The sequence below is a fragment of the Somniosus microcephalus genome, chromosome 7 (genome assembly GCF_052327205.1).
Source record: "Somniosus microcephalus isolate GS21.2 chromosome 7, FLI_Smic_1.0, whole genome shotgun sequence".
Taxonomy (NCBI): domain Eukaryota; kingdom Metazoa; phylum Chordata; class Chondrichthyes; order Squaliformes; family Somniosidae; genus Somniosus; species Somniosus microcephalus.
In genome coordinates, this window is record NC_140993.1 from 135,384,960 (window position 1) to 135,398,900 (window position 13,941).

Sequence of the window (13,941 nt, forward strand, 5' to 3'; positions counted from 1 at the left end):
ATATCCTCAATCCGCGGAAGCGGATATTGCACCGTGTGAAGCATCGGATTAACCGTGATCTTGAAGTCTCCACAGATGCAGACCTTCCCCGGTTCCCCTGGCTTGTTACTCGATGAACGCTTCATGACGGGAACAATGGGCGTGGCCCACTCACTCCAGTCCACCTTAGACAGTACTCCTGAACGTTCTAGCCCTTCCAGCTCAGCTTCCACAGCAGGTCGTATCGCATAAGGTACCGGTCTGGCTTTGAAAAATTTTGGGCTTGCTTGTTCTGCAATCTTGATTTTTGCCGTAATTCCTCTCAGTGTTCCCAGTCCCTGTTGGAACACCTCTTTAGCCTCATCCAATATTCTGGACAATCGTTCAGGTTTGACATCTTTTTTTCCGGAATCTACCGTTATTGCTTTTAGGGAGTGCTAGTCCATATTTATTTTCCTGATCCACTCCCGTCCCAGAAGTGGTGGACCTCCCTCAGGTAGTACATATAAGTCCATTCCTTGGTGTTCTTTGCCCTTGTGTACCACCTTGACTTTTATCTTTCCGATGGGGTATACTCTTTGCCCCGTGTATGTCTGCAATACTATCTCCGTATCCCGTAGGGGAATATGTGTGAATAACCTTTTGTAATCTTGCTTATTCATGACCGTCAACGCTGATCCGGTGTCCAATTCCATCTTCAATTGGACTCCTGCTATCTGAAGTGTGACCCAGATAGTTTGTAGGTCAGCTTCCTTACACACATTGTGAATTCTCAGACTACCCAGTTCCTTGCTGTTGGAGTCTGAATCCGAATTCTGTTCATCCGAACTCTTCTCAGCCACCTTATGTACCTTTCTGCACTTTTCCTGCGGTGACTTTTTGTTGCTGGTCTTCTTTTCTGACCGGCATACTTTAGCTATGTGATCAAGCTTGCCACATTATCTACATTCCTGATTTTTAAACCAGCATTGGTTCTGATCATGTGTTTTCTTTCCACAACGATAACATTTCGCTGTACCCAAAGCCATTTGATCTACGCTGAGTACCGCTGCCTTCAGCTGCATTTCCGCAGTGCCTCTCGCTGCGGCTTCGTGCAATGCTGCAATAGTGACAGCCTTATCAAGTGTAAGATCATTCTCTTCAAGCAGCCGCTTTTGTGTTCCTTCTTTCGACAATCCACACACGAATTTGTCTCTCAGTGCCTCTGTCAGTCTTTCCCCAAACTGACAGTATTTCGCTAGCTTACGCAGTTCAATTAAATACTCCGCGTTGCTTTCCTCTTTCAGTTGCGTTCTCGCATAAAATTTAAATCGTTCCGCTAACATCAGCGGTGTGGGGTTCAAATGATTTCTCAGGACAGCAACAATATTAGCGAAAGCCTGATCCGCCGGTTTAGCTGGTGATAGAAGATGCTTCAATAGCCCGTATGTCTTCGCACCCATTGAGTTTAGTAAGTTTAGTGCTTTATCTTCATCTGGTATTTTATTTGCCTTACAATAAATCTCTATGTGTTCTACATACGTGGCCCAATCTTCAACATTGGGATCGAAATCGTTGATGTTACCACGCTTAGGCATCCTCGCAATCTTCTTGAGAAACAAAAAGAAATTTTTCTTTTATTTTTTTTTCAAAATGGCGGTTCCCGCGCTTGTCTTCTTCCCCCGCCTACGAAAATGGTGGCTTCCCGCGTTTGCCTTTCTCCCCCGCTGGCTGTAATGGCGATTGCTGTATTGCTGCGTTCGCCCTCCCCAGCGGTTCTCAAATCGTGCCTCCCAGCCACTCTTGCAGTCCGGTCCTTTACCCCGGCTGCGGCTGAGTTCTCCGCGGTTTTTTTTTCTTTATTTTATCCCGCGCCTCGCGGCCTCGGTAGCTGCCCGGACATTTTCCCCGGTCGCGGTCGAGCTCTCTCTCGACGCTGTTGCATCTCCCAGCCCGCTTGCAGCCCGGTCTTTTACACCGGCTGTGTTTGCATTCACCGCAGCTCCCGTGCCTTACGCTGCCCCAGTCTCAGCGCCTCTGGCCCCGACTTCTGTCCGGCTCTTTTGCCCGGCCGTGGTCGAGTTCTCCGCCCTTATATCCTCCGTTTTTTCCTCCCCTACTTCACAGCCAACGTGGCCGACTTACTGCTCGTCGCTGATCGGCGTACCCACCACAGTAACAGAAGGGATGATCACTGCCTGTTGCTGATGGAAGGCTTCGTGTCAGGATTCTTCCTTGCTCTTCAGACCCGAGTCTTTTCTCAGCAGGATGATGAGGGCGGATGCCTCTTCTCGACGCCTGTTAAACTGCCTTGGATATATCTCTGCCGCAGGGTAAGATCGTCGTCGTCGCCACTGTTAAGTCTGTGTGTTCTAGTTATTGTTAATAAGAATCACTGCACACAGACCACAAGAGTAAATTCAACAGGTCTTTACTAGTCGGAGGTCAGGCTGAACTGCCCAATAAATCATTACACAGCACTTATATACCGGTGTGGTCACCACCGGTATTACAGTATACAGCAGCCAAGATAAAGTAGTGCATCTCTTAAAATAGTTCTCTTAAAGGTGGAACGGTTACATACACCACAGAGAGGGAGAGAGGTGGAGAGGGAGAGAGGTGGAGAGGGAGAGAGGTGGAGAGGGAGAGTGGTGGAGAGGGAGAGTGGTGGAGAGGGAGAGAGGTGGAGAGGGAGAGAGGTGGAGAGGGAGAGAGGTGGAGAGGGAGAGTGGTGGAGAGGGAGAGAGGTGGAGAGTGGGAGAGGTGGAGAGGGAGAGAGGTGGAGAGGGAGAGTGGTGGAGAGGGAGAGATGTGGAGAGGGGGAGAGGTGGAGAGGGAGAGAGGTGGAGAGGGAGAGAGGTGGAGAAGGAGTGTGGTGGAGAGGGAGAGCGGTGGAGAGGGAGAGTGGTGGAGAGGGAGAGAGGTGGAGAGGGAGAGAGGTGGAGAGGGAGAGTGGTGGAGAGGGAGAGTGGTGGCGAGGGAGAGTGGTGGAGAGGGAGAGAGGTGGAGAGGGAGAGCGGTGGAGTGGGAGAGAGGTGGAGAGGGAGAGAGGTGGAGAGGGAGAGAGGTGGGGAGGGAGAGAGGTGGAGAGGGAGAGAGGTGGAGAGGGAGAGAGGTGGCGAGGGAGAGTGGTGGAGAGGGAGAGAGGTGGAGAGGGAGAGAGGTGGAGAGGGAGAGCGGTGGAGAGGGAGAGAGGTGGAGTGGGAGAGAGGTGGAGAGGGAGAGAGGTGGAGAGGGAGAGTGGTGGAGAGGGAGAGAGGTGGAGAGGGAGAGAGGTGGAGAGGGAGAGAGGTGGAGAGGGAGAGTGGTAGAGTGGGAGAGAGGTGGAGAGGGAGAGAGGTGGAGAGGGAGAGAGGTGGAGAGGGAGAGAGGTGGAGAGGGAGAGAGGTGGAGGGGGAGAGAGGTGGAGAGGGAGAGAGGTGGAGAGGGAGAGAGGTGGAGAGGGAGAGTGGTGGAGTGGGAGAGAGAGGTGGAGAGGGAGAGAGGTGGAGAGGGAGAGAGGTGGAGAGGGAGAGTGGTGGAGAGGGAGAGAGGTGGAGAGGTGGAGAGGGAGAGAGGTGATGAGGAAGAGTGGTGGAGAGGGAGAGTGGTGGAGAGGTGGAGAGGGAGAGAGGTGGAGAGGGAGAGAGGTGGAGAGGGAGAGAGTTGGAGAGGTGGAGAGGGAGAGAGGTGGAGAGGGAGAGAGGTGGAGAGGGAGAGTGGTGGAGAGGTGGAGAGGGAGAGAGGTGGAGAGGGAGAGAGGTGGAGAGGGAGAGAGTTGGAGAGGTGGAGAGGGAGAGAGGTGGAGAGGGAGAGTGGTGGAGAAGGAGAGGTGTTGGAGAGGGAGAGAGGTGGAGAGGTGGAGAGGGAGAGAGTTGGAGAGGTGGAGAGGGAGAGAGGTGGAGAGGGAGAGAGGTGGAGAGGGAGATGGAGTGGTAAAGGATAGCAAACTGAGAAAAATTTTGACAATGTACAGAATTAGTGAACATAACCTGGCGATCGAAAAGATAGACACAGACAGACCCGGCTACCAAGAGATGACAGGATATGCTGTCACTGCAGTCAGGGAGTGGTGGAGACAGAGATGCACTTCCTCACAGCTTGTAGAAAATATCAGGGCATAAGGGAGAATTTCTACTCAAAATTCACAAAAATATGCCCGGAATTCAGAAATTTGAATGACGACCAAAAACTCCCATACCTACTGGGGGAAGAGAGAAATTGCATAACACTAGCGGCACACTGTGTTACAGCTTGCCATAAACAGAGGGACAACCAGTAAATATAAGAAAAGAGTATATATAAATTACATGAAAGTATATATTTATACACTCAGGGATATATCTGTTTATACAGTGTATGGATAGATCTGTATTTTTGTGAAAAAACATGAATGTTTTCCGATGCTTTGGCAAAATAAGATGTAACTTGTCATGCCAATAAAGCGATTTGAATTGAATTGAATTGAATTGAATTGAGTGGTGGAGAGGGAGAGTGGTGGAGTGGGAGAGAGGTGGAGAGGAGAGAGGTGGAGGGGAAGAGAGGTGGAGCGGGAGAGAGGTGGAGAGGGAGAGAGGTGGAGAGGTGGAGAGGGAGAGAGGTGGAGAGGGAGAGAGGTGGAGAGGGAGAGTGGTGGAGAGGGAGAGAGGTGGAGAGGGATAGCGGTGGAGAGGGAGAGAGGTGGAGAGGGAGAGAGGTGGAGAGGGAGAGAGGTGGAGAGGGAGAGAGGTGGAGAGGTGGAGAGGGAGAGAGGTGGAGAGGGAGAGTGGTGGAGAGGGAGAGAGGTGGAGAGGGAGAGAGGTGGAGAGGGAGAGAGGTGGAGAGTGAGAAAGGTGGAGAGGGAGAGAGGTGGAGAGGGAGAAAGGTGGAGAGGGAGAAAGGTGGAGAGGGAGAGTGGTGGAGAGGGAGAGAGGTGGAGAGGGAGAAAGGTGGAGAGGGAGATAGGTGGAGAGGGAGAGAGGTGGAGAGGGAGAGAGGTGGAGAGGTGGAGAGGGAGAGAGGTGGAGAGGGAGAGAGGTGGAGAGGGAGAGTGGTGGAGAGGGAGAGAGGTGGAGAGGGAGAAAGGTGGAGAGGGAGAGAGGTGGAGAGGGAGAGCGGTGGAGAGGGAGAGCGGTGGAGAGCGAGAGAGGTGGAGAGGGAGAGAGGTGGAGAGGGAGAGAGGTGGAGAGGGAGTGAGGTGGAGAGGGAGAGTGGTGGAGAGGGAGAGAGGTGGAGAGGGAGAAAGGTGGAGAGGGAGAGTGGTGGAGAGGGAGAGAAGTGGAGAGGGAGAGTGGTGGAGAGGGAGAGAGGTGGAGAGGGAGAGAGGTGGAGTGGGAGAGAGGTGGAGAGGGAGAGAGGTGGAGAGGGAGAGAGGTGGAGAGGGAGAGTGGTGGAGAGCGAGTGAGGTGGAGAGGGAGAAAGGTGGAGAGGCAGAAAGGTGGAGAGGGAGAGAGGTGGAGAGGGAGAGTGGTGGAGAGGGAGAGAGGTGGAGAGGGAGAGAGGTGGAGAGGGAGAGAGGTGGAGAGGTGGAGAGGGAGAGAGGTGGAGAGGGAGAGAGGTGGAGAGGGAGAGTGGTGGAGAGGGAGAGAGGTGGAGAGGGAGAGAGGTGGAGAGGGAGAAAGGTAGAGAGGGAGAGAGGGGGAGAGGGAGAGAGGTGGAGTGGGAGAGAGGTGGAGAGGGAGAGAGGTGGAGAGGGAGAGAGGTGGAGAGGGAGAGAGGTGGAGAGGGAGAGAGGTGCAGAGGGAGAGAGGTGGAGAGGGAGAGAGGTGGAGAGGGAGAGAGGTGCAGAGGGAGATTGGTGGAGAGGGAGAGAGGTGGAGAGGGAGAGAGGTGGAGAGGGAGAGAGGTGGAGAGGGAGAGTGGTGGAGAGGGAGAGAGATGGAGAGGGAGAGAGGTGGAGTGGGAGAGAGGTGGAGAGGGAGAGAGGTGGCGAGGGAGAGAGGTGGAGAGGGAGAGTGGTGGAGAGGGAGGGAGGTGGAGAGGGTGAAAGGTGGAGAGGGAGAGAGGTGGAGAGGGAGAAAGGTAGAGAGGGAGAGAGTTGGAGTGGGAGAGTGGTGGAGAGGGAGTGTGGTGGAGAGGGGGAGAGGTGGAGAGGGACAGTGGTGGAGAGGGAGAGAGGTGGAGAGGGAGAGAGGTGGATAGGGAAAGAGGTGGAGAGGGAGAGAGGTGGAGAGGGAGAGTGGTGGAGAGGGAGAGAGGTGGAGAGGGTGAAAGGTGGAGAGGGAGAGAGGTGGAGAGGGAGAAAGGTAGAGAGGGAGAGAGGTGGAGTGGGAGAGTGGTGGAGAGGGAGAGTGGTGGAGAGGGGGAGAGGTGGAGAGGGAGGGTGGTGGAGTGGGAGAGAGGTGGAGAGGGAGAGTGGTGGAGAGGGAGAGAGGTGGAGAGGGAGATAGGTGGAGAGGGAGAGTGGTGGAGAGGGAGGGAGGTGGAGAGGGAGAGAGGTGGAGAGGGAGAGAGGTGGAGTGGAAGAGAGGTGGAGAGGGAGAGTGGTGGAGAGGGAGAGAGGTGGAGAGGGAGACTTGTGGAGTGGGAGAGAGGTGGAGAGGGAGAGAGGTGGAGAGGGAGAGTGGTGGAGTGATGGAGAGGGAGAGAGGTGGAGAGGGAGAGTGGTGGAGTGGGAGAGAGGTGGAGAGAGAGAGGTGGAGAGGGAGAGAGTTCAGAGGGAGAGTGGTGGAGAGGGAGAGAGGTGGAGAGGGAGAGTGGTGGAGAGGGAGAGAGGTGGAGAGGGAGAGAGGTGGAGATGGAGAGAGGTGGAGAGGGAGAGTGGTGGAGAGGGAGAGTGGTGGAGAGGGAGAGAGGTGGAGAGGGAGAGAGGTGGAGAGGGAGAGAGGTGGAGAGGGAGAAAGGTGGAGAGGGAGAGAGGTGGAGAGGGAGAGTGGTGGAGAGGGAGAGTGGTGGAGAGGGAGAGAGGTGGAGAGGGAGAGAGGTGGAGAGGGAGAGAGGTGGAGAGGGAGAAAGGTGGAGAGGGAGAGAGCTGGAGAGGGAGAGTGGTGGAGAGGGAGAGTGGTGGAGAGGGAGAGTGGTGGAGAGGGAGAGTGGTAAAGTGGGAGAGAGGTGGAGAGGGAGAGTGGTGGAGAGGGAGAGTGGTGGAGAGGGAGACTGGTGGAGAGGGAGAGTGGTGGAGAGGGAGAGAGGTGGAGAGGGAGAGAGATGGAGAGGGAGAGTGGTGGAGTGGGAGAGTGGTTCTGAGGGAGAGAGGTGGATAGGGTGAGTGGTGGAGAGGGAGAGTGGTGGAGAGGGTGTGTGGTGGAGAGGGTGAGTGGTGGAGAGGGAGACTGGTGGAGAGGGAGACTGGTGGAGTGGGAGAGTGGTGGAGAGGTGGAGTGGTAGAGTCGGTTCCCATCAGCGCATGTGTGAAAGCTAACCTGGTGTTTGTGGATGATGACAGGGCGAGAAATTTGTGGCCTTAGCGTCACTACATTGCACCATTAAATGGTGCTAAAACAGTGGCCGCTGCTCTTTCGCCTGCTGCTGGCAAGTCCTGCAGCTGCCTGTTTTGGTTCCTACCTTTGTGCTGCCCGTAACTGGCAGCGCCAACTCCAACAAAATGGCGACGTTGTGACGTAAATCGGCGTGCAACTTCAACCATAGCACTGAATTCAGTGCTGGGTCCTAAGGTATAGCTGGCGCACAAGCAGCCTGACAGTGGCAGTGTCTGCTCCTCTTAAAGGTAGGAAGTCACACAACACCAGGTTATAGTCCAACAGCTTTATTTGAAATCACAAGCTTTTGCAGCGCTGCTCCTTCATCAGGTGAAGTGAAGAGAAGCATACATAGTCAGAGAAAACTGCCGGATGATTACAGGTAACCTTTCTAACTGCCATTTATCACACCTCGGCAGAGTGATAATCACAGCAATCAAAGGTGTGATTGGTGTCCAGACAGGTCAGTCAGGAAAACATTACATCAAAGAACAATGAGGTGGGGTCACAAGGGGTCAAATGTTGCAGGTGCTGCTGTCTGTATGAATAACAGAAAAGAACCAAAAAACTTTGCTGGAAATGTCAGCAGGTCCGGCCGCATCTGTGCAGAGAGAACAAGCCAACGACGACTCGAGTCTGGATGACTCTACGTCAGGTGGGGTTACATGTAGCGTGACATGAACCCAAGATCCCGGTTGAAGCCGTCCTCATGAGTGTGGTACTTGGCTATCAGTTTCTGCTCGACGATTTTGCGTTGTTGTGTGTCTCGAAGGCCGCCTTGGAGAATGCTTACCCGAAGATCAGAGGCTGACTGTCCTTGACTGCTGAAGTGTTCCCTGACTGGAAGGGAACACTCCTGCCTGACGATTGTTGAGCGGTGTCCGTTCATCCATTGTCGCAGTGTCTGCATGGTCTCGCCAATGTACCATTCTCCGGGCCATCCTTTCCTGCAACGTATGAGGTAGACAACGTTGGCTGAGTCACATGAGTATGTACCATGTACCTGGTGGGTGGTGTCCTCGCGTGTGATGATGGTATCTGTGTTGATGATCTGGCATGTCTTGCAGAGGTTGCTGTGGCAGGGTGGTGTGGTGGCGTGGTCGCTGTTCTCCTGAAAGCTGGGTAATTTGCTGCGAACGATGGTCTGTTTGAGGTTAGGCGGCTGTTTGAAGGCGAGTAGTGGAGCGTGGGGATGGCCATGACGAGGTGTTCGTCATCGTCAATGACATGTTGAAGGCTGTGGAGAACATGGCGTAGTTTCTCCGCTCCGGGGAAGTACTGGACGACGAAGGGTACTCTGTTTGTTGTATCCCGTGTTTTGTCTTCTGAGGAGGTCTATGCGATTTTTCGCTGTGGCCCGTCGGAACTGTCGATCGACGAGTCGAGCGTCATATCCCGTTCTTATGAGGGCGTCTTTCAGCGTCTGTAGGTGTCCATCGCGTTCCTCCTCGTCTGAGCAGATCCTGTGTACTCGCAGGGCTTGTCCATAGGGGATGGCTTCTTTAACGTGGTTAGGGTGGAAGCTGGAGGAGTGGAGCATTGTGAGGTTGTCCGTGGGCTTGCGGTAGAGTGAAGTGCTAAGGTGTCCGTCTTTGATGGAGATTCATGTGTCCAAGAATGGAACCAATTCTGAGGAGTAGTCCATGGTGAATTTGATGGTGGGATGGAACTTGTTGATGTCATCGTGTCGTCTTTTCAATGATTCTTCGCCGTGGGTCCATAGGACGAAAATGTCATCGATGTTTCTGGTGTATAGCATTGGTTGGAGGTCCTGTGCAGCGAAGAAGTCTAGCTCGAACTTGTGCATGAAGATGTTGGCATATTGGGGTGCGAATTTGGTCCCCATGGTTGTTCCGTGTGTTTGGGTAAAGAAATGGTTGTCGAAGGTGAAGACATTGTGGTCAAGGATGAGTTGTAGGATGGCGTCTGGAGATTGGCTGTTGTTGGTGTTGAGTACTGAGGCTGTCGCAGCAATGCCGTCATCGTGGGGGATACTGGTGTAGAGTGCCGAGACGTCCATCGTGGCGAGGAGTGTTCCTGGTTCAACTGGTCCGTGGGTGCTGAGTTTCTGTAAGAAGTCTGTAGTGACGCGACAGAAGCTGGGGGTTCCCTGTACGATGGGTTTCAGGATGCCCTTGATGTATCCGGAGAGGTTCTCACACAAGTTTCCGTTGCCTGATACGATAGGACGTCCGGGTGTGTTGGCTTTGTGTATCTTTGGGAGGCAGTAGAAGTCTCCCACGCAGGGAGTACGTAGGATGAGAGCGCGTAGGATGCTCTGAAGGTCTGGTCCGAAGGTCTTGATCAGCCTGTTGAGTTAGCGGGTGTGTTCTTTGGTCGGATCTGCGGGTAACTGCCTGTAGTGTTCCTGGTTGTCCAGTTGTCGGTATGCTTCTTTGCAATAGTCTATTCTGTTCTGTATGACGATGGCTCCTCCTTTGTCTTCTGGTTTGATGACGATGTTGCGGTTGGTCTTGAGAGCGTGGATGGCGTTGCGTTGTGCTCGGGTGACATTCTGGACTGTCTTGTGAGTGCGGCTGATGAATCTGGCGTTGATGCATCTCCTGACGGCTTGAGCATACATGTCAAGCTTAGGGCAGCGGCCCTCCGGAGGGGTCCAATTTGACTCTTTCTTCTTCGGTTGCTGCACCGCGGATCCCTCTGTTTGCTGTTCTGAATCATTGACTGTCTCATTGCGTCGCGGCTGACATCTGGGGATTTGTGGAAGAATTCCCGGAGCCTCATTCTCCTGATGAATTCCTCTGTGTCTGCCGCGAGGCCGATGGGGTCCATTTTGACGGTGGGGCAGTAATTGAGCCCTCGGCTGAGAACTTCGATTTCGTCTGGTTGAAGGATGTGGTTGGACAAGTTGACAATGGACTTCTCTGTGGTTCCAACCGTGGTACCGGGGGAGGCTTGGTTGCTGCTGGTGGTGATGCCGAGTTTCTCAAGCCTCCTGTACTTGGTGTGCATGTAGGCAGCATAGTTCCGTTGCCTCGTCTGCTTGGCGGTGTCTCGTAGCTTGTCTGCTGTGTCCTGAGCACAAGCTGAGAACATGGACTCCAACTTGGTTTTGAGGTTGCGGCGTCTGCTGTAGAGTTGGTGTATGAGATGGTTGAGGAGTGTGCGAGAGGTAAGACAACAGAGTCTTTCAGCGTAGCCTGTGTTGTAGGTCGACTTGAGTGGGTTTGTGATCTGTAGTCCTTTCAGGATCTTGTCTGCTTTCTTGCATCTCTGTAGAAACTTGATGTCTGTGTCTATATGTACGATTTTCTTGGAGATCCTCTCCACTTTGAGCCGTCAGTTTGTGGTGTCGATAGTAGCCATGATGTGGAGATGCCGGTGTTGGACTGGGGTGGACAAATGTAGGAAGTCACACAACACCAAGTTATAGTCCAACAGCTTTATTTGAAATCACAAGCTTTCGGAGCGCTGCTCCTTCGTCAGGTGAAGTGAAGAGAAGCATACAGGCACAGCATATATAGTCAGAGAAAACTGCCAGATGATTACAGGTAATCTATCTAACTGCCCTTTATCACACCTCGGCAGAGAGATAATCACAGCAATCAAAGGTGTGAATGGTGTCCAAACAGGTCAGTCAGGAAAACATTACATCAAAGAACAATGAGGTGGGGTCACAAGGGGTCAAATGTTGCAGATCCTGGGGTCTGTATGAAAAACAGAAAAAAATCAAAAAACTTTGCTGGAAATCACAGCAGGTCCGGCCGCATCTGTGCAGAGAGAACAAGCCAACAATGACTCGAGGCTGGATGACTCTACGTCAGGTGGGGTTACATGTAGCGTGACATGTACCCAAGATCCTGGTTGAGGCCGTCCTCATGAGTGCGGAACTTGGCTATCAGTTTCTGCTCGACGATTTTGCATTGTCATGTGTCTCAAAGGCCGCCTTGGAGAATGCTCACCCGAAGATCGGAGGCTGAATGTCCTTGACTGCTGAAGTGTTCCCCGACTGGGAGGGAACACTCCTGCCTGGCGATTGTTGTGTGGTGTCCGTTGATCTGTTGTCGCAGGGTCTGCATTGTCTCGCCAATGTACCATGCTCCGGGCCATCCTTTCCTGCAACGTATGGTGTAGACAACGTTGGCCGAGTCACATGAGTATGTACCATGTACCTGGTGGGTAGTGTCCTCAAGTGTGATGATGGCATCTGTGTTAATGATCTGGCATGTCTTGCAGAGGTTGCCGTGGCAGGGTTGTGTGGTGGCGTGGTCGCTGTTCTCCTGAAAGCTGGGTAATTTGCTTCGAACGATGGTCTGTTTGAGGTTAGGCGGCTGTTTGAAGGCGAGTAGTGGAGGCGTGGGGATGGCCTTAGCGAGGTGTTCGTTGTCGTCGATGACATGTTGAAGGCTGCGGAGAACATGGCGTAGTTTCTCCACTCCGGGGAAGTACTGGACGACGAAGGGTACTCTGTTGGTTGTGTCCCGTGTTTGTCTTCTGAGGAGGTCTATGCGATTTTTCGCTGTGGCCCGTCGGAACTGTCGATCGACGAGTCGAGCGTCATATCCCGTTCTATCGAGGGCGTCTTTCAGCACCTGTAGGTGTCCATCGCGTTCCTTCTCGTCTGAGCAGATCCTGTTTATTCGCAGGGCTTGTCCATAAGGGATGGCTTCTTTAACGTTGTTAGGGTGGAAGCTGGAGAAGTGGAGCATCGTGAGGTTGTCCGTGGGCTTGCGGTAGAGTGAAGTACTGAGGTGTCCGTCTTTGATGGAGATTCGTGTGTCCAAGAATGAAACCGATTCTGAGGAGTAGTCCATGGTGAGTTTGATGGTGGGATGGAACTTGTTGATGTCATCGTGTAGTCTTTTCAGTGATTCTTCACCGTGCGTCCATAGGAAGAAAATGTCGTCGATGTATCTGGTGTATAGCGTTGGTTGGAGGTCCTGTGCAGCGAAGAAGTCTCGCTCGAACTTGTGCATGAAGATGTTGGCGTATTGAGGTGCGAATTCGGTCCCCAAGGCTTTTCCGTGTGTTTGGGTAAAGAAATGGTTGTCGAAGGTGAAGACATTGTGGTCAAGGATGAAGCGGATGAGTTGCAGGATGGCATCTGGAGATTGGCTGTTGTTGGTGTTGAGTACTGAGGCTGTCACAGCGATGCCGTCATCGTGGGGGATACTGGTGTAGAGTGCCGAGACGTCCATCGTGGCGAGGAGTGTTCCTGGTTCAACTGGTCCGTGGGTGCTGAGTTTCTGTAAGAAGTCTGTAGTGTCACGACAGAAGCTGTGGGTTCCCTGTACGATGGGTTTCAGGATGCCCTTGATGTATCCAGAGAGGTTCTCACACAGGGTTCCATTGCCTGATACGATAGGATGTCCGGGTGTGTTGGCTTTGTGTATCTTTGGGAGGCAGTAGACGTCTCCCATGCAGGGAGTACGTGGGGTGAGAGCGCGTAGGATGCTCTGAAGGTCTGGATCGAAGGTCTTGATCAGTCTGTTGAGTTGGCGGGTGTGTTCTTTGGTCGGATCTGCGGGTAACTGTCTGTAGTGTTCCTGGTTGTCCAGTTGTCGGTATGCTTCTTTGCAATAGTCCATTCTGTTCTGTATGACGATGGCTCCTCCTTTGTCTTCTGGTTTGATGACGATGTTGCGGTTGGCCTTGAGAGCGTGGATGGCATTGCATTGTGCTCGGGTGACATTCTGGACTGTCTTGTGAGTGCGGCTGATGAATCTAGCGTTGATGCATCTCCTGACGGCTTGAGCATACATGTCAAGCTTAGGGTAGCGGCCCTCCGGAGGGGTCCAATTTGACTCTTTCTTCTTCGGTTGCTGCACCGCGAATCCCTCTATCTGCTGTTCTGGATCATTGACTGTCTCATTGGGTTCGCTGCTGACATCTTGGGATTTGTGGAAGAATTCTTGGAGCCTCATTCTCCTGATGAATTCCTCTGTGTGTGCCGTGAGGCTGATGGGGTCCATTTTGGTGGTGGGGCAGAAATTGAGCCCTCGGCTGAGAACTTCGATTTCGTCTGGTTGAAGGGTGTGGTTGGACAAGTTGATGATGGACATCCCTACGGTTCCAACCGTGGTACTGGGGAGGCTTGGTTGCTGCTGGTGATGATGCCGATTTTCTCAAGCTTCCTATTCTTGGTATGCATGTAGGCAGTGTAGTTCCGTTGCCTCATCTGCTTGGCGGTGTCTCGTAGCTGGTCTGCTGTGTCCTGAGCACAAGCTGAGAACATGGACTCTACCTTGGTTTCGAGTTTGCGGCGTCTGCTGTAGAGCTGGTGTACGAGATGGTTGAGGAGTGTGCGAGAGGTACGACGGCAGAGTCTCTCAGCGTAGTCTGTGTTGTAGGTCGACTTGAGTGGGTTCGTGATCTGTAGTCCTTTCGGGATCTTGTCTGCTTTCTTGCATCTCTGTAGAAACTTGATGTCTGTGTCTATATGCGCGATCTTCTTGGGGATCCTCTCCACTTTGAGCTGGCAGTTTGTGGTGTCAATAATAGCCATGATGTGGAGATGCCGGTGTTGGACTGGGGTGGACAAATGTAGGAAGTCACACAACACCAGGTTATAGTCCAACAGCTTTATTTGAAATCACAAGCTTTCGAGCGCTGCTCCTTCATCAGGTGAAGTGAAGAGAAGCATACA

The 13,941-nt window shown here is 53.1% G+C and overlaps 1 protein-coding gene across 1 annotated transcript; it reads right to left on the bottom strand.

The window, feature by feature from the left end:
- Positions 1-9,029: 9,029 nt before the first annotated feature.
- On the bottom strand, positions 9,030-12,883 carry LOC147114904 (uncharacterized). Its single transcript, XM_085993961.1, has 2 exons — positions 12,195-12,883; positions 9,030-9,066 (listed from the first exon to the last, which is right to left on the bottom strand). The coding sequence occupies exons 1-2, from the start codon at positions 12,881-12,883 to the stop codon at positions 9,030-9,032; spliced, it is 726 nt and encodes a 241-aa protein (XP_085850087.1).
- Positions 12,884-13,941: the final 1,058 nt, after the last annotated feature.